At 34.7% G+C, this 23,811-nt stretch overlaps 1 protein-coding gene across 1 annotated transcript; it reads right to left on the bottom strand.

Annotated features, from left to right (window-relative positions):
• Nucleotides 1-594: 594 nt before the first annotated feature.
• On the bottom strand, nucleotides 595-15,214 carry LOC100617961 (flavin-containing monooxygenase 5-like). Its single transcript, XM_007480687.2, has 7 exons — nucleotides 15,080-15,214; nucleotides 12,962-13,153; nucleotides 12,291-12,453; nucleotides 9,825-9,967; nucleotides 6,578-6,777; nucleotides 1,787-2,136; nucleotides 595-865 (listed from the first exon to the last, which is right to left on the bottom strand). Exons 1-7 carry the CDS (start codon nucleotides 15,212-15,214, stop codon nucleotides 789-791), a joined length of 1,260 nt encoding a protein of 419 aa, XP_007480749.2. The 3' UTR covers nucleotides 595-788.
• Between the last annotated feature and the right edge of the window lie 8,597 nt (nucleotides 15,215-23,811).

Below are 23,811 nucleotides of genomic sequence, written 5' to 3'. Positions count from 1 at the left end.
TAAATCTGTAAAATGGGAATAAATAAAGCACTTATCTCTTGGGATTATTGTCAACATTAGCATGAGATATTTGTAAAGTGTAAAGCTTTAAAGGAGTGCTAGTTTTTATTATTATCATTATCATCATTAATATCACAATTATTATTATCATCATTATTACTTGTATCCTTTAGGCCAACTTGTAACTTTAGGTCAAAGTTCTTGGTTGGCCAACTTCTTTGAGAGTAGAAAACATACTCTAAATATGACCCATCTCATTTAGTAGAATTCTGAATCTGTTCCTTATTCTGATGTTTGAGAATTGTTTCCCATTGAGATCGAACCCAAAGTTCTTTTGATCTCTCTCCAAACCTTTTGACAGATGCTAAAATATCTTAACTCATTTCTCTGGTTATTTTGTTCTTCATAGGATGAATGAATAGTGTAGACCTATGATATCATTTTATTGCTTCCCTGATAGACTTTATTTATAAGAAGACAGCCTGCCCTGGGGATGGACAGTTGTCTTGTCTTTTAGAAGGGCAACTAATATCACCCCAAATTTACAATAGAATACTCTAAAATCAGAAACCTCCAGTATGGTCAGTAGAAAATGACTGCTGATGATGCTGAAGGTAGGTCAAAATCAATTCAATTCAATTAGCTAAACATATATTAGGGACCAATGAAGAGCAAGGCATTGTTATCTAGACCAAGATTCCATGCTGAGAAAAAATATAAATGATACCTAATGGGCTAATAGTTCAATCTAAACAAGTTAAGTTAACCTTCACCAACAGTCACATTTCTTACTTTTTTCCTATTTTGTCTTTCATCTGTTTGACTGTAGCCATCATATCACTCACTGGAGGTAATTTGTTCAGTCCTAGGAAAGATAATCCAGAATTTGAGCAGGACTGTCTGAAGAAAACTGAATGGAAAGAATGATTCTTAGAAAGAGATTATTGGGTCCATGACTGGTCTCCCTAAAATTCAAAGCCAAACCCTAATATGAGAAATCTTGATGAAGGGTAGGTTTGATGTTTCCTAGTTGTCAGGGCAGGAAGAGAAGCTACTTTCTTCATAACATCTGTCAAATCAATGGGATTGTTTCTTGGAACAATGAATCTTTGAACTGGAAGTGACTTTGGATGCTAGCTAGTTTAATCTTTTTATTCTACAGAAAATGAAAGTGAGGCTTGCCTTGCCAAGAGGATGCAATTTAGTTCTCTGAGTTGGGACAAGTGATTTGGTCTCTGGCTCACAAAGATCTTTCCAAATATTTTGATAATACATCTGTAGAATGTAAAAATATTCATTCTAGCATCTTTTATTTCTGAGAGTCCTTTTTTTCTGTAACTTTAAGAGCATTGGTCTACATTATAAAGTGTAGTCTACTTCTAAGGGATCCTGTGATATTATCAGTCCCACCATTGGCTTCATTTTGAAAAGAACAGCCTTCTTTCCCCCCACCCCAAACAATGACCTATCAGCCTATTTCAAACCCCAAACACAAACAACTTTTCATAGTCTTTGGGACAATTTGAGGAATACTTCAATGTTCACTTTGTCTCCAAGAGATATACAGTGACACTATTGAGTAACCTGATAAAGTTATCTTTTCAAGGAATATTCCTTTTTAATTAAGAGATCTTAGAGAGTGAAAATCCTCAGAATAATTTCTCTAATGGTATATTTTGGTGCAATTTGATATACTGATATCAAAGACATTTGGGGCATGGTTATCTTCCCCTCATATGACATCACATATTTGGCTCTACATGTAAAAACCAACCCTTTTACATACCCTTGAATATTCGTGTAGCCCATCGACTCTGGAGTTCTGATACAGGAATAGTAGCTCCCATGGGTTGGAGGATGCCAATGAAAGCTATTGTTGGTTTCTCAAGTTGAGGAGGAAATACAAATTTAAACATGGAACACTGGCTATCAAGAACTTCTGAATTGCCTTCTAAGAAAGGGAAATTGAAAGTATATCCAGTGGCAAAGATAACAACATCAACCTGTGCTTGAGTACCATCCTCAAAGATGGCAGCAGTTTCAGTGAATTCCTTCACATTTGGTTTTACTCGTAACCTTCCAGAAATGATGTGGTGGGGAAGATCATCACTTAAGGTAGCTTGGTGACTCAGAAACCTATGTAGGAAAGAAGGAAATAAAATTTCATGGAAAAATATGCGATTTATGAAATACTATTTAGTAATTTTGAGTCCTTACTTGAGAGAATGGAGACAGATTTGCATTCTTAGAACAACAACATGCATGTAATGCTCTATACTGATTAGTCAATTCATTTCCTGAGCTTATACCACACATAAAGAATAGATTTCCTAGGTTTCAACTATACAATACAAAATTATACCTAGTGGCACATGGTTATTTGCTACCTCTATAAAAATATCTGTACATACATGAAAAAATTGATAGTGTATCCAGTGGGAATGAAGAAGAATATATTCTGTGCTCAACAAGGTAGCTCAGTGGATTGAGAGCCAGAACCAGAGATGGGGAGGTCCTGAGTTCAAATATGTCTTCAGACATTTCCAAAGTATGGAACCCTGGGCAAGTCACTTAACTCCCATTGCCTCTCCTTTATCATTCTTCTGCCTGGGAACCAATACACAGTATTGATTCTTAGAAGCAGGTAAGTTTATTTTAAAAAAGAATATATACTTATTCTTGTTCTATTTTAACATTTCAGTAAGAATTTTGAAACTGGGTCAAACCTTCAGCTTGTCTGACTGCTCCTTCTCAGTTTTTGCTGCATCTTCATCAAGGTTATATTCATCTACTGTGGATGTCCTCCAAGACTTTATTTGGCCCCCTCTCTACTATTTTGCTTGGTGATGTCATCAGCTTTTATATATAATCTATGCTGATGATTCCCAAATCTGCTCGGATGGAGGAAGGCAGCAATGGATAGAGCTGGATTTGGAGTTTGGAAGAACTGAATTAAAGAAATTTTCTAGCTGTGCTGCCCTGGGCACTTATCCTCCCTTATCTTGAATTTGTAAAATGAAGAAAATAAGACCACCCGACATTATTGGAGATTAAATGAGATAATATTTGTAAAGTGCTTTGCAGACCATAAAATACTACATAAGTGTTAGTAAGAAAAAAAATCCAGCCTTAACCTCTTTCCTGAACTCCAGTATCACATCTCTACTTGCCTTTTGGCTATCTGAAATCAGATGTTTCATAGATACCTTTAAACCTAATATGTCCAAAATGAAATTTATATTGCCCTCCTCACCCCAAAACCCTTCTTTCTTTCTAATTTTCTCATTGCTATAAAGGAAACAATCATCTCAGTCATCAAGGTTGGCAACCTCAGCATCATAACCAATATCTCCCTTTCACAACCCTTGTATCTGATCTGTTACAAAGTTCTGTTGATTCTACTCTTGTAAGATTTCTCATCTAAACTTCATCCTCCTTTCTGACACTGCTAACACATTGATTCAGGTCCTCATTACTTCATGCTTGGACTATTTTTAATAGCATGCTGATTGGTCTTCCAGCCTCAAATTTTTTTCTTTCTCCAGTATACCCTTTCTAAGCTGTCAAATATTTTCTTGAAGTACAAGTCTGATCACATCATCTGGATACCTCTTGCTTGCCCAGTCTTATACTTTATTCCCCATCCTTCCCAGAGTACACTTCCCTAACCTCTGAGATCCAAGAAGAATGACTTCCTTGCTGTTCATTGGATAAGACACTTTTTCCAGTTCCAGACATTTTCACTGCTTGTCCATTATGCCTGGAATTCTCTCCCTCCTCATTGCCATCTCTTATTCTCTCTGGTTTCCTTCAAATCTCAAATCTCAAGGTAAAATCAGAAACCTCTCCAGATCCAAATATTAGTCCCTTTCCTCTTTTGATTATCTCCAATTTATCTTGTTTTTATGCTATTTGTATATACTTACTTGTATTTTGTTTCCCCCTTGAGACTGTGAAGTCCTTGAGAATAGGAACTTTTATATTGCCTTTGTATTATTGAAAAAGGAATTTTTTACATTTTATTTTGCATAGAATCAAGCTCTATCATTAAGTTTTCAATTTTCCAGACTGACTTTCTTGTTACTTTCTGGAATGAATGATGGTTTAATAACAATAACAGTACTAATGGCTGGTGTTTACATAGCATCTGCTTTAACCGATGAAAGTTCTGAAACACAAGGGTTTGGGTATGAAAAATCAACTTATTAATTAGTCAGCAGGTAATCAATAAATTGCTGGTTTTAGGTTTCTCTCAGTTACAAGGGATAGAGAATTCATTCATAGTCTTGAACCATTGAAATAAAGTTAGAAAATTCATTATTCAGCCTTCCCTAAGAGAACTCAATACATATCTAATTGGTGGATATCTAATGAGGAGATGGGCTAATATTTTCCAACCCCTCCTGGATCTCCTCATGGTAGTAGAGATAGTTGCATGCTTGATCACAACATTCTAATATTCCTCATGATCTAAATGGAAAAATAGTTAGATCTGGTTAAGTTTTGACCTTCATAGTTCATCCTAATGGAAGAGTCCAATGACATGCACATGCCACCCCTGGACATATTTGGTTGAAATCAGTTGTATTTATAGGAAAGAGTAGAACTCACATTCTCAATCTTAAAAAATCCAATTTGAGGAGACATTTTGAGGCAAGAGTGCAAAGACATTCCTAGGACTGTCAGGATGAAGGATGGGGGAAAGGGTTGGACATAAAAATTAATAATAGAAATCAAATGATTGTTTTTAAAAAAATTAAGAATAATTTTTCTCACTAATATATGCCAGACACTGTGCTAAGTGCTTTATAAGTATTATTTCATTTTATCCTCCAAACAACCTTAAGAATAAGTGCTATTATCATACCATTTTACAGTTAAGGGAACTGAGGCAAATAAAGGTAAGTAATTTGTCTAAAGTCATAGAGCTGGTAACAATCCAAGGCCAAATCTGAGCTCATATCTTCCTGACTCTAGGCACTGAGCCACAAGCTCTCACTTCCTTAGCACATCCTCGGCACTTATTTAATCCTCATTGTCCCACTGACTTTATCTTGATCATTATTCTGCAAGTGAATGAAATACTAATGTCAGTTTCGTGGAAGCTTATGGTTTTTCATCAAAATGAAAGACTAAGGCCATACATAGCCATCATGGTGTAGTAGAAAGGGCACTGGTTCTTGAGTTAGAAAGGCAAGATCCATTTCCTGGCTCTGTCATTTACTAGCCATATACTCATGGGTTAAGACCTTTAACTTTAATGGAACTCAGTTTCCTCACTTGTAAAATGGGAATCCTGATGCCTTAACTGCTGACACCAGAAGGTGGTTATTAGCCAATTGCTTTGTAAACTATCAAATAATTTATTAAATGTTTCCTGTTATTTTATAACTAGGTCTCAGTTAGTGCCAATATTGTCCCCTGACCCTCAAATGATCATAAGTATTCAAATTCATACTATTTACTATTATAATTATATAAAATATGGTCATTGGTTCCAGGCTGATAGAAATATGTAATGGGAATTCAAATAATGTGACCATTTCAGGGGAACTTTTCATTTTTACTAATTAAGACCTACCTGAATTATAGTTTCTATTATGAATGTAACATTTATGGATTTCACAAATCTTTCATTTTTTAAATTAAAAAGTCCAAAAATTTAGCCCCCAGAGAGAAAAATTGGAAACAATGGTTGGAAGTTATAGAGGCAGATTTAGGCTAGGTAAAAAGGAAAACTTCTTAATAATTATAGCAATACAAAAATGAAATGGTTTGATTTGGGAATTACCAATTTCTCCCTCACTGGTGTTCTTTAGAAACTATTTACTTGGCTGTGTTTTTGAGGGCATTTTGGTTCAAGTACAAATTACTAGATACTTGTGTATTTATTTTATCTATCAGTAGATTTTAGTCTCACTTGATAACATGTATTTATTATATCTTCCTTCTAATTTTGAGGTGAGGTACTTCTTCAATTAATTATTTTTAGCTTGTCTTTTTTTTTTTTCTGAGAAGCAACTTTCCTAAATATAAAGTAGTAGTTTTTTATTTCTCCTAAACACACGTCTAATTTATTTAATAACATGAAGAGAACATATGTGACATAGCAATAGGAGTCATATTTAAAAAACAAACAAACAACTTTACCTTCTATCTTAGTATCAGTTCTAAGCTAAAGAATGGCAAGGGATAGGCAATTGGAGGTAAGTGACTTATTCATGGTCACATAGTCAGAAATGTCTGAGGCCAGATTTGAACCCAGGTCCTCTCAACTCTAGGTCTGGCACTCTACCCTAGCTGCCTCTAGGAGTCATCTTCTAAGAAATTAATTTCTTCTTCTTTGGTAGCTATTATGTATGATGTCCTGGGGATGCATGAGGGAAGACCATATGATGTGAACCCCCAGACAATGTCATTAAAATCTGCTTGTAAAATTAGCAAAATGTCCTTATTCTTTGAAAGTTGGTAGATTATTTAGCTTTAGTCCACTTCTCAGTTTGTTAATGGACTTTCTAACTCTAGTAACTAAAAGGAAACTTTAACAAAACAAAACAAAACAACTTTTCAACCTCACCTATGGTTAGGCTGTAGACCATAAACATCATGGTTAAACCTTGAGTTCAATTTATTCTCTGCCCACTTGTTGATCATGGAGGTTGTTAGTATTCGATTGATGACACTATTAAAACGAGTGAAGAGTACAGTGTCCATTGGATTTCCATTATCCCAAACACGGTTCCATACCCAGGCACCTCTCCTTGTACTAAGGAAAACCTGGAAGAGAGAGAGATATTATTATAATATATTTCTGTTTCAATGTTTAATTGCCTTTGCAGGCATTGAATTCAGTTGAATGAGAACAATGGTCCTTCTTTCACTTGTTTATTCTCAAGTCTTCTACCAGTTCTTTTCAGAAAAAAAAAATTATTTAACCTCTGCATTTCTTAGTTTACTCCCATCACCCCATTTAAATAATAATAGCAATAATAATAATAGTGATGATAGCTAGCATTTTCAAATATTATTTCATTTTATATCTGTGACAATCCTGGGAGGTAGGTGCTATTATTACCCTGATTTTATAGATGAAGTAACTGAGGAAGACAGAGGTTATAACTTAATCCTGTCACTTAACATGGCTAGTAAATGTATGAGGCTGGATTTGAACTTAGGTCTTTCTGATTTCAGGTTCAGCCCTCTATACATTGGGCTACCCAGTTGCAACCAGGAGTAGCCTCCAAGAAATTCCCACAGTCTAAGAAAAATCATAACATGAGTGAATATCTCTGTTGTGTTAAAAGCTTCTTAAGAAGTGGGATTTTTATTTATTTTTATATTTCTGGCCCCTCTTGCAAAAAGGCTTGCATGTATTTCAGTGGATCTTTGATCTAATCATTGAGGGGACTTTCCTTCTATGGTAGGCAGATTCCAACTCAGCTACATTTTCTCATTTTATGCAGTCCTTGACCTTATCCTCCCATGGATCCACCTAATGTACTGAGTACCTTCCTTCAGGTCTTTAGCATTCCATGTAAGCCAGTCTCTTGTCATTTCCATCTTTTAGCATTTGCCCTCTTTAGAGAAGGAGTCTAATTCCTTTTTAAAAAAATATTTAATGAATCATATCTTTTTATATTACTTTGCAGGTAATTAATTATTTCTCAATAATGTATTATAATATATAATTATATAATATATTATATATCTTTATATTTATATACACACATTCAAATATTATGTGATTGTAAGCTATTACATTATATGCACACTACATATTTGTGCTGATGGAATAACCCAAATGGATGCCTAACCAAAGATATATAGCCAGGACAATAGATGATTTCTACCTATTTGTTTTTTCCTCAATGTATTATGAAGTCTCTCTATGATGGGCATTTATGAATTTTACTCAGAAAGAAAATATAAGACATGAAAGGGTGTACTTGAAATATCTTGAAAATGCATCTAAGAAAACAGAAGGAGTTAGAAAGAAGCATAGACAAGCAGGACTGCACTAAAGACTACAGGTCATTTAAAATATTAAAAAAAAAAGAAAATCAAACTGTACATAAAGTAGATCTCTAGTTTCCAATGCAATCCTTTTTTTCTTTTCTGCTGATCATTTGGAAATATCCATTTTATTCAATATTTATTGAATTAAGAACAAAAATAAGTAAAAAAAGAGAAAGTCTTGTAGCATTCTGGCATTTGAGAAAATCAGCACAATGTTATTCACAAAAAAGAAGCATATGGAGAACCTTATCATCTGCATAAAAGTCAGTTTCTATCTGAGCATCATATTCACATGCTCTAGGATAGTGCAAGCATCTTTAATGAGTATGTGTCTCCTTGTTTTAGGATTTAAATAATGTTGATAGAAATACTTATAGTTGCACTCTTTGTGGTGGCAAAACATTGGAAAATGAGGGGCGTCCATCAATTGGGGAATGGCTCAATAAATTGTGGAATATGTTGGTGATGGAATATTATTGTGTTGAAAAGAATAAAGAACTGGAGGGATTCCATGTGAACTGGAATGACCTCCAGGAATTGATGCAGAGCAAAAGGGGCAGAACCAGGAGATGTTCAATTTCACTCTATTTTTTTTCCTACCACAAGTGTGGCCATGAATGTATCATGTTTATTGACTGAGATAATCTGAAATCTTTTGTTTTACTCATTGTGGCTATTGCTTTATGTTGTTGAATTTCTATGGGAACTGTTGACTATCTGAATCAATGTCTTTTCCTTTGTGTGTTTTTAAAATTTTTTAACATTAATAATATGAGACTATGAAGCAAAGTGTCTAGCAAATAGTAGATACTTAATAAATGCTTATAGGTTGTGTTAGAACTATTATAATTACACATCTAGTTGACCAAATCTTACCTGAGGAAACAGGTGAAATACTTGAGAATGTTCATTTATCTTCTCATCTTTTATTCTTCTAATTCAATGTTTTAAAAATAGTTTCCACCCTCTAGTTAACCAGTAGGGAGACTGTACATATTTGTACAGTCATTTCCTGACTGTCAAGATATAGAGTTACTTGTTACCCAAAAAGCCAAGTTCTAAAGTCAGGAAGGAGGGCAAAAGTGATCATAGTAAATATGATATATTCTCAATTCCTTTAAGTCATCTACAAATTATAGTATATTATGGAAATTGTCATATTATATCTGTGACTTTAGGAGAAGGATTAATTCTAAGAATTGAGTGGTTTGATTGGGGTGATAGGGATGAGCATGAGGTCCTTTGCTCTTCCCTTTCCCAACCTCCTTTCATCTCCTCCTTCATCTGCCCTGCAGCATTACTGGGACTGGATTCAGGGATAAACAGTGAGATCTAAGGGGGAGAGAAGTGGAGAGGCAGTTTTAAATCTTTTATCTATCTCAGGATTACTCTAGTACATTATTTAAAATTTTATATTCTCTCTATTTTTTCTCTCTGTCTCCTTGTATATGTCTATACCTGTCTGTCTCTGGCTCCCTTTCTCCTCCTCCAACTACATATAGTTGAATTTACATAGGTTAAATCTAAAAAAAAACCTTACTCATCATATCATTGTTACTCCAAATAAAATAGGGAAGAAAAATTCTAGAAATTGTTAATATTCTTTGGGTTATTGGGAATCTAGTTGACCAAATCTTACCTGAGGAAACAGGTGAAATACTTGAGAATGTTCATTTATCAGTCAAAAAACTTAGGTAATATTAATTGCTTAGTAATGGATAGAAATTTACTAAGATTCCATACCTTTTGCATATCAGGGATGGAGATGGAGTTGTTCTGAAGCATAAAATAATTTTATAAAGACAAACCTGTTTAGCCACATGACTGAGCTCGCTTGCCACATCTGCTCCAGAATTTCCAATGCCAACCACAAGGATTTTCTTTCCTAAAAATGTCTCCGGACTTCTATACTCCCAACTATGAAAATAAACGCCTTTGAAACTTGTGATACCTGTGAGGAAAGGGCACAAAGTTGCTTAGCACTTTGCCTCAAAAGTGGAATTGGAAGGGTTTTATCATTGGTAATTCCTTGGTGTTTTTTCTTCTTTTCTCTTAATAACTGGCATTTAGATAATGTGATAAGGCTTGCAAATTGCTTTTATCAATAATACTTCATTTTCTCTTCACACAACCCTGGAAATGTATGATTATGGCATCATTTTGCAGATGAAGAAATAGATTCACAAAGAAATTAAGTTACTAGCCCAGGATCACACAGCTTCAAAGAGTCTGATGGAAGATTCAATTCAGCATTGCCTGACTCCAAGCACAATACTATTTCACTGGATCACCTAGTTGTTTCTATGTGTTTTCCAGAATATATTTCTTAACTAAAAGTTTAAAAAGAATTTCTTTTTTAGTCTTAAATTATCCATGCAATTTTACATCCATTGAGCTTATATTCTAACAGATGTCCACTCAAACCATTCTTCCATCTGTCTGATAATTATTATCTCACTTGGAACAATAACCCTCTTTGGGTCATATTTCCAGAAACCAGGTTGATCCCTTTGATGTTGGGAGTCCTGCCCTGGGACTGAACTGTCTTGATTGGTGACTGAGTACAAATTTACCTATTCTGACATTCCTAGCTGGCCCTAGGCTAGACCCTACTTTATATCACATCTAGCTACCTACCCAGGCTACTTTGATATCTGACCTAAGACTGTAACAGTCCCTCCCTTCATAACCCTCAATATACATATATCTAGCTTTACTCTTACTCTGGGCTTGGTAATCCAATCAATTATTCCATTGTTCCTGGAAAGGACAGGTCAACTAACTGCTTTGTGGATTAACCATCTCAGTAACTTTCCAGACCCAAAGTCCTTCTCCTAGTTAGCACTGGCCTATATGTCCTATCTCTCCCTATTAGGACATAATTTCTTTAGGGCAATGGATAGCTCACTATTTTTTGCTTATGTCTCCCCTGTGGCTATCATAGTGCATTATATACTGAAGAAGTAGCTTCACGGTTAGAGCTCAATGATAAAGCTCAATGATGAATAAAATTTATATATAAATAAATGTATGTAAAAATGATAAAAAAGAAATGATAAAAATAAAATCTAAACAAAAGAAATATGAATATTCCTTTTAAAAACCCTTTATAAAAATCTCCTTTTCAACCCACGTATTATTTAACAGACAAATCTTAACATGAAGTTTCTAGGATCGGTGGTTGCCATTAGAATGGCAATGAAGACATTTGATGAATGGATTGCCATACTGTGCTTCAGTTGCCTTTGGAGTGCATTTTCTTAGTATAAAGTGATGTTGGAGGGAGGAAGACCATTCTAATGTACTAATGAACTTGATGATGACTTTTCCTGGAACTTTGGATAATGATGAACTTGAAGCTTTGCTACCACAGGAGAATATTAGAAGATGAAACACCACCTTGATGGCAAGAGTAGTGATAATTCAACAACACATTGAAAGTCCAATTCTCATTTTTTAAAATAATAAAGAGATGAGAATTGCATCTCTAGGTATGGAATTACTAAGTAATAATGTCATAGGGGAATATTGCCTCCCAGAATCCTATGGAGGAAGTTTAGAAGTATTGTTGTTCCATAGGTAGTAAGTCTAGTAGGCATATTGGGAGCTTATTCACATCTTCCTTTTCAATGATCTCTGTCCCTAAAAACTAAGAGGGGGTGAGAGAGAAGTTGGGGACCAATGCTCTTCAGAAACTTGTTTAAATGGATCTATATCTTCATCAGTGTGAATATTCTATCTTATGATCACAACTCATCCAATTCTTCCCATCCAGACCTTCTTTTGACCATGTCTTTCCAAAAGATCACCAAAGAGGACCCACCCAATATGCAGTTAGGTGTCATAGTTGACAGAATGCAATGTTTGGAATCAGTTATTGTTTCTAAAAAAACAGTGCTTTTCTAAATAATCACTAGCTTCAGAGATAAGCAAGGAGACCTCAAATACTTGTCAATCACTTCTGGATTATATGATGACTTTAGAGTAGTTGAGGAATAATGTCTTCATGAACAATAGCATTACAAGAGAGTATGAGATATAAGGTAACAGCATTATAAGAAAAGATTTACATTATCATAAATCAACATACAATTCTAGATTTTTTAACTAGGGAAAATTCTTGAAACAAGTATTCTTATAAGGCAATTTATCTTATTTTGTTATTTTAAAGGATTAACAAGAAAAACCCCACTAATTTCATTGTTATTTTTTTTATAACATAATATACTTCTCTTGAAATATGACAACTCTTCCTGTCCTTCTATGTTTCTTACCTGGAAAGTTCTCTAATGGAAAACAGGGATCAGTGTAATATCCACTGCAAACCATGACTGCATCAAAGACATAGAATTCTTGCGTTCCATCAGCCTCTACCACAACATCCCACTGTCCAGTGGAAGAGAAATCAGAGGACTTCTTCACACTACACACCTTTGACTGGGAACAAATGGACAAACAAAGGTCACTTGGCCCACCTTTTTTGGTTTCCATATTTTTTGCAGACTTTTGCCTCAATTTAGTAGATCACAGTTCTTGTATATAAAAAAGTTTCATTGCCTACAAGAGGTTCCCATAATCATACTCTCTACTGGAAACAAGTTTTCCTGAGCATAACGAAAAAGAGCTTGGTTTGTTGTTAACTCATGATTTCAATGATCCCACATTAAGAGAACAATGAGTTTGAACTCGAAGTCTTTCCATCTAAAATTCTATCTATGTGACTTTATTTAAAAATTTTATTTATTTATTATTATATTATTATTTATTATTAAAGTTACTTGCAGGCTTTATACAATGCTAATGAGAGAGTCTTAGATATAATTCTTTGTAGAAACTCAGATGCTTTTCAAGGATGAACTGAATCTTGGCAGCTCTTTTCTCTCCATTGCATGAACTTCCTCCATAAGCAATCTTCATAAAATAGGCATATTCTTTCCTTACTTACCAAGAAATGGATATACTTCAGAAGATCAAAGTGCTTGACATACATCCGGAGATACTTCATCAGTTTAGAATTATGCAAGTAATTGGGGTAATGATCAGGAAAAGGATAATCACTAAAAGCTGTCATCTCCTTAGAAGTGTTGCAGGTTGCTGACTTGTAGACACTGTAGGACTTTCCAGGTGCACAGTTTTCCTACCGATAACAAAGGATTTCATAGTATAATTCAAGAAAATGTGAAATATGCCTAATGAAGAATGTTACAGATATGACAAAATGTAAGACTTCCAGATTTATTACTAGATGAGTAGAAGCCTTAGGGAAAACAATTGAATAATATGTTATTAATCCACTTAACTTATTTGAGGTTTTGGCTCATTTTCCTATAATTAGAAATGTGTCCTAGGGAATAATGCCAAGGGGAAAATCTGGGTGACCTAGTGGGTAGAAACCTAGCATTGGAATCAGTATAACCACTGGCTGTCTGATTCTCATTATTCATACCACTTAACTTCACAATAGTCTGAACCTCTCTCTAAGACCATAAATTGAAGCTCCTAAATAAGACACAATCAGAATAGCTATGGACCTGCTAGAGTATGGCTGTTAAATGCAAAGAGACTGTTTCAAAGAGCATTGCTGATTTCTCTGGTACAGTTCCATATTGAATCTATCTATCTAGACAATGTGGGATTCCACTTTTCTTTTGGGTCAGGGCAGTGAATCTGTTTCACATGATAGGGATGCAACAGTTAATGAATTCAGGGATTGTATTAGTTAATTTTTTGCAATAGTTCTAGAGAAAGAGCAAAGTATCTATTCTTTAAAAATTTATTGATGGTTGTCATTCTATAACCTACTTCTATATTACTCTCCAACAAGGACCCTGTAATCTAGAACAGATGGGGTAAAAATAATTCATATAATTTGAACTATTCAATAAAATAGGGTCCCTCAAGGTACAGTAAATTCTCTTTACTAGATGTTCTCAAAACAGTCTGGAAGATCACTTTTAAACAAATGTCAAAGAGACTCTCCACCAAGGTTTGTATTGGACAAGAGAGCTTCTGAGGTCCTTTTCAACTCTGAACTTCTCTGATGTTGATCAGTTTGTTGTTTCTTCCACATAACCCCAACCCTAACCCTAACCCACAGAGGATTTCTGAATCTGAATCTTTGTTCTTACTTGCCCCATCTGGAATGTCTCCCTAACCATTTCTATTTCATCAACCCCCATTCTTCTGGTCTCAACCCAAATCTTTATTCTCAATGAAGTCTTTCTTTGCTGCCATAGCCTGTGGTGAGTTGAACATCTCCTACTTCCCAATTATCTTAGTGCACATTGTGTATACTAGTTATTATGACTTATAAGCATATTTTTTCTTTTTCATTCAGACTTATGATTTTACTAATGTTTAGAAATTTTGATATGGAAACTCCTTTATCCAAGGGAGATCAACAACTTATATGTTATTATTAATTTTTAATAACTTGCCTGGAGGTACTGAGAAATTGTCACTTGCTCTTGGTCATACACCTAGAAAGTCAGTGGAAGAACTTGAATCCAAGACTGCCCTTTTTACCACTGTCACACTGACTTCATAATGTATTTACATTTACATTGCATATGTATATGAATTGTTTCATTAGCTTGATTATAATTCCTTTAAATGGATGTTTGTATTCTCAAGACTTACTAGAATATAGACTTAGGGAGAAGGTTAGTGTTAGAAGAATTTTAAAATAGAAAAAATGTGTAAAGAATTCCTTTCTTTAATTTTATAGTCCAGAACTAAAGGTTTAGTAGCATTCCAGAAAGGATTCTGGATTTAGCAACATTACATCTGGGCTCAATTCCCAATTCTGCTACTTTAGTAAGCAAGTCTTAAATTCCTTATCTGTAAAATGAGGGGTACTAGATGATGTCCAAGTTCCCTTTTAATTGTTTATGGTCCTAGTATTGTCTGGCTGCTCTCCTAGTGGATGAAGAATTTGGGCTAATTTTATCCATCACCTCAATACTTTTAAGGATTCTCAATGTATTTGCTGTGGATATTTTCTGCCCCAATTCATATTATAATTCACACTAGACACCAAGATCAACAGAAAATTCAGGCTTACTTCATATCTCCAGAGTCCTCCAATATCATGACTTCCTTCAAAGCAAGTGGGTTCCAGGCCTTCCTCCAGACAGATCTTAATGGCAGCTAGTCCACTGACCCCGGCTCCAATCACTGCAATTCTTTTTGCTGGCATGTTTTCTTGGTGCAGGAAGTCTATCAAAGAGATCTTTTAGCTATGCCTTTAAGGATAAAAAAATGGATTTTAGTCATGTGCACTTCATTTTTTCTTTTAGAATCAATTGCATTTAGAAATGGCTTTGTTGACCATAAGTTCCTTAATTCCAATGTCAAAGTTTCCAATACTTTCTTTTTTAGACTCTCTTGAATTTGTCATCAAGTTGTAAGAACTTTTAACTTCTACCTCAAACAAATGGTGTGAGAGTTTCTGAGTAATAATTGTACTCTCAGACCTAATCTGATGGGTTTATAATCATTGATAGGGTTAAAATGGTTGATTTGATTGATACAGACATATTTTATCTTTTGGTCCAAAAATGGTCTGTCTAACTAAAATGACCACTATTTTTTTCCTTTGTTTTTTTCTTTTTTCTTTTGACTCACTAAGAAGGACCAATCTAATTTTAATCCTTATTTTCTAAAGCAATCTATATTATATTCTATCAAATCTGCTAAATCTTGTTTGAATGACAAATTACCAGCCTCATGTTTCTGCATTCCAGTTGGCCCATAGTTTTATACTTTGTTCATTTTTTTGGTTTTATTTGTGGGTTTGACATTAATCTACACTTCTCCCTTAAACTTAGGGACTTATTTCTAAAATTATGTCCAATATAACACATACACACCTCTTATTTGTACAGTTATTTGCATGTTTTTCTCTTGAATTAGACTGTGAGCAACTTGAAAGAAGGAATTGTTATTTATTCATTTGCTTCACAAATATTATATCATTTGAAATGCTCACAACCACGCTGTGAAGTGAATACTATTATTACTATTATTATCCCCATTTTATAGTTTGAGGAAACTGAGACAGAGATTAAGTGGCTTGCCCAAAGTCACAGCTATCAAGTATGAAGTTGGATTTGAACTTAAGTCTTCATGACTTTAGGCACACTAAACCATCCACTATGCCACCTAGATGCTCTTCAGTCAGGGACCAAAAAATACATGTGTGATACTTAACTCATTCCTTAGGAAGGGGATACATGCATACCTGATAAGCATGATTGCAAAAGTGTATGGTTTTCAAGAAGCCTATTTAGGGTTTTAGAGGTCAAGGAATTGGATAAGGAAAAGGAGAAGTAAGAAGGAATCCTTGCTGTTGGATAATGACTGTATCATTGAGTTGCCAGAAGAGAAAGTCTCCCTCATAGTTCCAAACATCTACATACAGTTCTTTAATTCTACCAAGTTCAGAGAGATTTTTTATTAAGAAAGAAGCAAATTCTGTTAAACATCTTTGTTATTCTCCATTAGTTTAATACCAGATTTTGATTAAGCATTCCTTGATTTCTACTTAATGCTTTTCTCTCTGCTGTCTTAAATCTTAAAAAGCAAATCGGCTATCAATTTCTTACAATAGTCCTTTCAATATTTGAGCATAACTATGACTCTTCTCTTGGTCTTTTTCTGTCCAGACTTAATATTTCTTGCTTCACCCCCTCAACATTTCTTAAGTTGTTATGGTTTCTAGGTTCCTCATCATATGTTCTTTAGATACAAGTAATTTTTTTCATTTTCCTTCTAAAAATGGCATAGATAATTAACACAGTAGTACAGACAGAGCCCTACTAATAAAAACTAAAGATATCCCTTCCACATCTTGACTTTCCTCATTGTAGTTTTGGTATATCATGGGTTGGTATAAGAAATTAAATGGGAATTTTTTGGGAGTTTTGCAGAAGCTGTAGATGGCATGTGAAGGCCAGTAGATGACACAGAAAAAGTTAAGAAACTCAGAAATACATAAATAGTTTATGACCAAATACTTAACCCAAATTTTATAATAAGGGTCTGTAAGTACCCCATAAAAGAAAAAGAAAAAAATCAGAATTCTTCTCTGGTATAGAGGGCCAAAACATTTTACATGGATTTTCTAGATCATGGGGGTGCTATATCCCAAATCCACACAATGTGGAAGGGATACTTATACTGTGAGATGATCTATCTGGCTCAACTTCTGCATCTATAAAATGGAAAAGACAATTTACCATAAGGCTATAGTCAGAATAAGGTATACTAATTCATGTGAAAGCTCTTGGAAAAATTTAAAGGGTAACATAACTCTAATCTTCAGGGAATGAAGATGGCAATACCAAGAGAAATTCAATACCCAGGTGATTGGTGTCCAGAACTTGAAGGTATTTCTGTCTTTAAAAATGTAAATTTATTCTAAGCAACTGGATCTTTTGATCTTTGAGTTCAAAGTTTGGATTATTCCATATTAGTCAAGTCCATAAAGGGGATCCCTAAATATTCAGCATGCATGACAAAAGAACTTTTAAGTTTTTAATTGAGACATTGTGTGGGAAAAACCCCCAACTCATTCAAACCAAAAAGAAAATTTCTATTGACAAATAATGAGAGTGAGAGATTTTATTTTTTCCTGGAAGGCTGAGCCCTACTTTTCTTAATTGCAATAAAGTAAACAAACTAAAAATATTTCCTTGAGTTCTAGTACTCAGTTTGAGGGTTAAGAGTTTCCTCCTGTGATTTACCTGCATCAGAAAATTCAGAACATATTTACTGAAAGTTTTTTCTCATCTATTCATTTTCTCTCTTTATTTCATTTATTATACTCATCTATTAATTTTCTCCCTACCATCTCATCTGTATTAGAGAGGTAAGATAAAGACATTCCATACTGAAGTTTAGATTTTAAGGAAGTATTAGCCTTGTACTTTTTGTCAGGTGTTGTAGCATGAGACCTCATCTAGCATCTTTTAACTTGGAAAAAAAAGACAATATCTTATTGTGTTTCTTTAGACAAACATGAGAATAAAAGCATTGGGAAAATTACTCATGGAATACAGAAGGAGGAGACTGTGTGTGTGTGTGAAAGAGAGAGACAGACCGAAAGACAGAGACTGACAGTGACAGAGACAGAGAGATGGAGAAAGACAGAGACAGTCAGAGAGAGACAAAGAGAAGACAACATATGTACAACAATATGATACAATTATAAAAGAATATCTAATATGAAGACAATATAATAAAGGAATACATGTTGGACTAAGTTAGACCTGGTTCTTCCACTAACTAGTGGTGTAAGCATAAGCAATTCAGGTGAAATTTTTCAACTTGCTCTTCTATAAGATGAAAAGGTCAGACAAAATAATAGCCCATCCCTGCAAAAGAAAAAATCCATCCTATCAAACTATTTCTTGGTTTAAAAAAGCTATGGAGGAAGCACTGACTACTATCACTACATTATCAATGATATATTGATTTTTGTGGCTCAGAAATATATCTTGATGCTAATAAGTCATTGGTATTAAAAGTGATAAGAGAAAGTACTAAACAATCCTCCCTCCCTCCATAATTACCATTTAATTCACAGTTTCTTCAGATATGTAGTAATGGGAAACATTCTTGAGATGCAACCATAACTGCTTCCAACAACCAGCAAAATGAAATTATCATCATAGGAAAACATACATTGTAGATAATAGAAATATAGAGTTAAGGCTAATTTTTAGAGATATAAAACATATTCTTTCATTTTACAAATGAGGAAACTAAGGTTAAGCAAGTTGCTGAAGGTCTGTTAGCTTAGAAGCAAATAATTCTAACTGTTCAATATAAATAGAAACAAACGTAGAGCCTAGTGAACAAAAACTTGTCTTTGAGCTTTATAAAATAATTTAAAAATCATCATTTTAAAGGGGATAAGTCTATTTTATTGCTAGTCTTCAGTGTATACAATACTCTCTGGGCTTTTAATGTGAAGATCCTAAATCCAACATGTTGCTCCTTACCATAGCGATCTGCTGTTTTCCGATCCGTTGCTTCTATAAAACTCCTTATGTTTTCTGATCTGTCGTTTTTATTTCTACTTAAAAAAGACAAAATCCCATCCCATCCCCTGTGGCTATCAATGGCACATTTCTCAGGTTGTCATTCAACCTAGCTGAATATGAAATAGGATTAGAAATATTGTGAATTCCTGCCCTTTGAGGTATTAAATTTTTTTTTCATTTTCAATTTTCATACCATATGAATAAACCACTTCTCTGATTGTTATGGATGTTAGAGACAAGAAAAGTATGTGTTTTTTCTTTAAATGTTCAATTATATAAATATAAAATGCTCCTTTTATATACATACAACTATATCTATTCACCTATTTCTAATATTTAACCCTTGTGTCACAAATGTTTTTGGAAATGAAAGCTTATAAAACTGACCTGTGACAAAAAGAAAATTCAGATTCACCTGTGTCGTACGCAGAAGATGAAGCCAAGATTGGATTTCTGAATTCCTGCTGTGAGAAGTGTTGTCTCCTTGTCTGCTTTTTCAGGTCTGTTTCAGTTCTGACTCAGCTGACTCAGCTGATCAAGTTTACCTTTATGTGATAGCTAGTCTGCAAAAACTCCTCCCTGTGCCTCTTTCCTCTTCCCTTTGCTTCAATAAATGGGGTACATGTGAGTAGATATTGGCATGTCAGCTTTTTTACTAAACAGGGTCAAGCAGAATTTAATTGGAGGGTATGCTGACATTAGGGAAATGAAGGTGGTTTTCAAGTATTATCTCATTTAGTCATCATCATGATCCTTTGAAGTAGTTAGTGATATGATGAATACGATTTTGGAAATGAGGAAATAGGTTCAGAGGTGTAAATCCTTCTAGTTCCCATACCAATCCAAATAAACAATACCACCAAGAAAGGCTAGGAGTCTAAATAAGTAATGACTACTAAGAGAAAGTAAAGGAAAAAGCATGAGTAAACGTGAGAAGCTGAGCTCTATTTTTAGCCTTTACACAAAATGATAAGAGAGGTGTGAATACAAAACAACAAAACTGGTTACTACATAAAAATTAATGTGAAATTTCCAAGTTGAAGCTGAACAATCAGCCACTTTATGATATTTTCTGACAAGTGGTCGCTTAGTAGTCATTTATAAAATTCTAGGGAAAGGAAATCTACCCTCTCCTAAGATGACCTACTATACTTTAGGACCACTCTAATTATTAAGAAACTTCTCCTGAAATCAAGCCTAAATATGTCTCTTGGCAACTCCTACTTATTTTTCCAAATTTTGCCTTTTGGGACCAAGCTAATCAGGTATAATCACTCTTCCAAAGGATAACCTTTCAAATACTGTAAGGTGGCTACCACCAGGCCCAACTCCCTCATCCTCCACAAAGTATTCTTTTCTCCAGGCTAAACATTCTCAGTTCTTGTATACTTTATTCTCAAAGCTCTTCACCTTTCTGGTTATTGACTGCTGGATAGTCACATGCTGGACATTCACAGTTGACTGATAGGACACAGTGTCTTAAGTCAATCAGCAACTACTCACAAAGTATTTATTATATTCCAGGGACTGTTCCAAGGTTTGGGGATACAAAGTAAGGTTAAAAAAAATCCCTTGCCCTCAGGGAACTCATTTACTAATAGGGAAAACAAGATATAAATATCCAAAAACAAGATCTACTTTCTATCCATCCATCCATCCATCTATCTATCTATCTATCTATCTATCTATCTATCTATCTATCTATCTATCATTTTGCATGATATATGAGGGAGGAAAAAGGAAGGAAGAGTAGATAGTGAAAGAAAGAGAAAAAAGAGAGAGGTGGTAGGAGGAGGAAGAGGAGAGAGAGAGAGAGGAGAGAAAGGGAGGGATAGAGGAGAGAGAGAAGGAGAAAGAGGAGAAAAAGAAAGAGAAAGGGAGAGAGAGGAGAAAAAGAGAGAGAAAGAGAGAGGAGAAAAAGAGAGAGAGAAAGAGAAAAAAGAGAGAGATAGAGATAGAGAGATGGAAGGCACTAGCTATGGGGTGGGGGAGGGCAGAGGCAAAGTCTCCTGAAGATGGTAATATTTGAGCTGAATCTTGAAAAAATCCAGGGAAACTAGGAAGAGGAGGTATGCCAGAGAAAAGTCAAAGAAAGAGACATTAGATAGAGGATCATGTTCAAGCCATGGCAAGTAGGACATTATTGGTGGATTGTACAGTGTGTGGAAGGAATTTAAATGCAAGAGGACTGGAAAAGCAGGAAAGGTTCAGGTTATGAAGAAATTTTAATGTCTTTTCTAATATTGCATCACTCAGGACATTTGACAAGATGATGGAATAATTAGCTCTTACCATCATTCCACAAGATCTGTGTTAAAGTGAATATTGCAAGGAAAAGAAGAGAATGAAGGAAACATTTCACCACAATGTAATTCCTACTGTAATTACAACAACCCATAGCAACAACCCATAAATGGCTATGATAGTGACTCAGCTCCTCTAGCCATCTCTAACCATTTAGTCATCTCCATCTTCAACCATTTTACCAGGTCTGCATTTTGAACATTCCTTGGTATCTACTGTGTTCCATCAAGCATGTCCACTGGACATGTCTTGGTTTGTCTCTTCTCTCTACCTCTTAAAAAGTGGGGGTAGCTTTGCATTTATTTAGATATGCTTTCAGAGAAAGTGATCAGTTAGAAGAATGGGTCTCAGCTGTGTAGAGCTCTAGCTGAGGGAGAAAAGACTTATATGGTACAAACCCAAGAGCTTAAAAAGAAATGTGCTTACTTATAATAATATAAAGCATCCCAATTAAGACAACAACAACAGAATATTCTTTTTTGTTTTTGTGAATTTAAAACAAATTGTGCAAATCATAAACTTTCCAAGAAATAATCCAAGCTGAAATAAATTTAAAAGTAAATTCTCTGAAACACTTCAACACTTCTATGACTAAACTACAAAATATTTTTTACAGAAATAAATAGGGATAGGGACTGATATCATTGGTATAGGGGAACTCTTGGACCTGGAAACATCTCCTATCAACAAAAGCTTGTGCTTTTGTAACTTAAGAGTCTCAGCAAGTTGCTTGGAGCATTGGGAAATTAAATTAATTTCTCAGGGTCACCCAGCCAATGTATATCAGAGATGGAACATATATGAAGAGTATAATGACTGAGTGAATAGAGAACATGAGCTTGGACAGATTTCAAGAGATAGGAGGATAGAAGGTCTTGTTGTGCTATGGTCCATGGAGTCACAAAGAGTTGGACCTGACTGAACAACAGTAATAAAAAAAATAATAAAGTATACTACCTGTATTCAAGTCACCAGTCTAGGATATTGAAAGAAATGGCAGATACATTTGTTGAACCACTTTCAGGCGATTTGAAAAACAATGGAGAACAGGAGCAATGCTGGAGGATTGGAGAATGATGAATATCCTGTTTTTCAGAAAACTGAAGAAAATTGAATTTGAAACTATGGCCAATGGGCTTACCTTTAATTACTGGAAACATTCTAGAATGTTTTATTAAAGGGAAATTTATGAACATCTAGAAAGTGAATCAGTGATCAGAAAGAACCAAAACTTTATTAATAATAGCTAAAAATACCTAATTCAATCTTGGTCTGCATTGAAAAAGAGAATACAGAATGAGGCTGTCTGTGTTATGAAGGATTCCTATAGCTGGACTCTGACACATTAGCCTGTAAGAAGCACTATTATCACTATGGTGGGCACATAGTTGGTTGAAGTTGGGAAGCTGTATGGGAGGTATTAAAGTTCTCTAATATTAATTCATGCGATTTTTATCATGTTTGTAGATTTTGTGTTTTTTAATCCATATCTGGAGCATAATCCCTTTCTTCTGAAGTTTGAGGGTTGGAGAAAATTCCAGAAATTAACTACTTTAACCTATTCTGGTCACATGACTCAAAGATACACCTTTATCTGAAGGGTGTTGGGCAGTACTTATAAGAGCAATTAATAAACTAGAGATTGACTGCATATGACAAAGTTTGAGGCACCAAGCAGGTGATTAACTAGCATACCTCCTTGTAATTTTAGTGGTAATGAGTAACACAATATAGTAACCAAAGGGAGTATTCCTGAATGGTCTATTCACTAGATGGGATGATATTGGTACAGTGGGATGGTGATTTATCCATTTTGAAAACTACTTACTGTATACTCACCAGTATTAAGTGTCAGGTAAGGACTATTCAATTCTGAGGTTATTCCCTATAAGCTCCTTACCCTGACAATACACTTTGTAGGACTGAATACATTAATGGAGGTCAGGCCATGCCATTTTTGAATTTTGAAAATTCAATTTTGAAATTTGAAATTTTGAAAATTCAGAAATCCAATAAAATGCCTAAAATAGCATGATAAAACTTCTGTGTCACCAAATATATTTTTCTTACCTGTATATTAAAACAACAGCAAAGTTCTACCTCTCACCCATTAGATTGGCAAAGATGGCCAAAGAGGGAGAAAATTATTGAAGCTATTTCAGTAATATGGGTCCATTACTGTAGTATTTGTAGAACTGTAAGTTATCCAGCCATTTTGGAAAGCAGTTTTGAAACTATGCTACAAAAGGTGCTAAATTGTGTATTCTTTCAGACTCAGCAATAACACTACTAGATCTGTATCCCAAAGAGATCAGAGAAAGTGATAGAGGAATTCATCATGGTAGGTGGCAGTTGGTTTGCAACTGGTTGGGACAGAAGACCTTTTCTCCAAAGGAGTTGCTTCCCCAGGTGATGCTGGAGGGACTGGGCTAGGAGCAAGACT

The sequence above is a fragment of the Monodelphis domestica genome, chromosome 2, assembly GCF_027887165.1.
Source record: "Monodelphis domestica isolate mMonDom1 chromosome 2, mMonDom1.pri, whole genome shotgun sequence".
In the NCBI taxonomy this organism is placed as follows: Eukaryota; Metazoa; Chordata; class Mammalia; order Didelphimorphia; family Didelphidae; genus Monodelphis; species Monodelphis domestica.
Note: the sequence above shows the minus strand (reverse complement) of the source record. Positions and strands in the feature narration are given on the sequence as shown.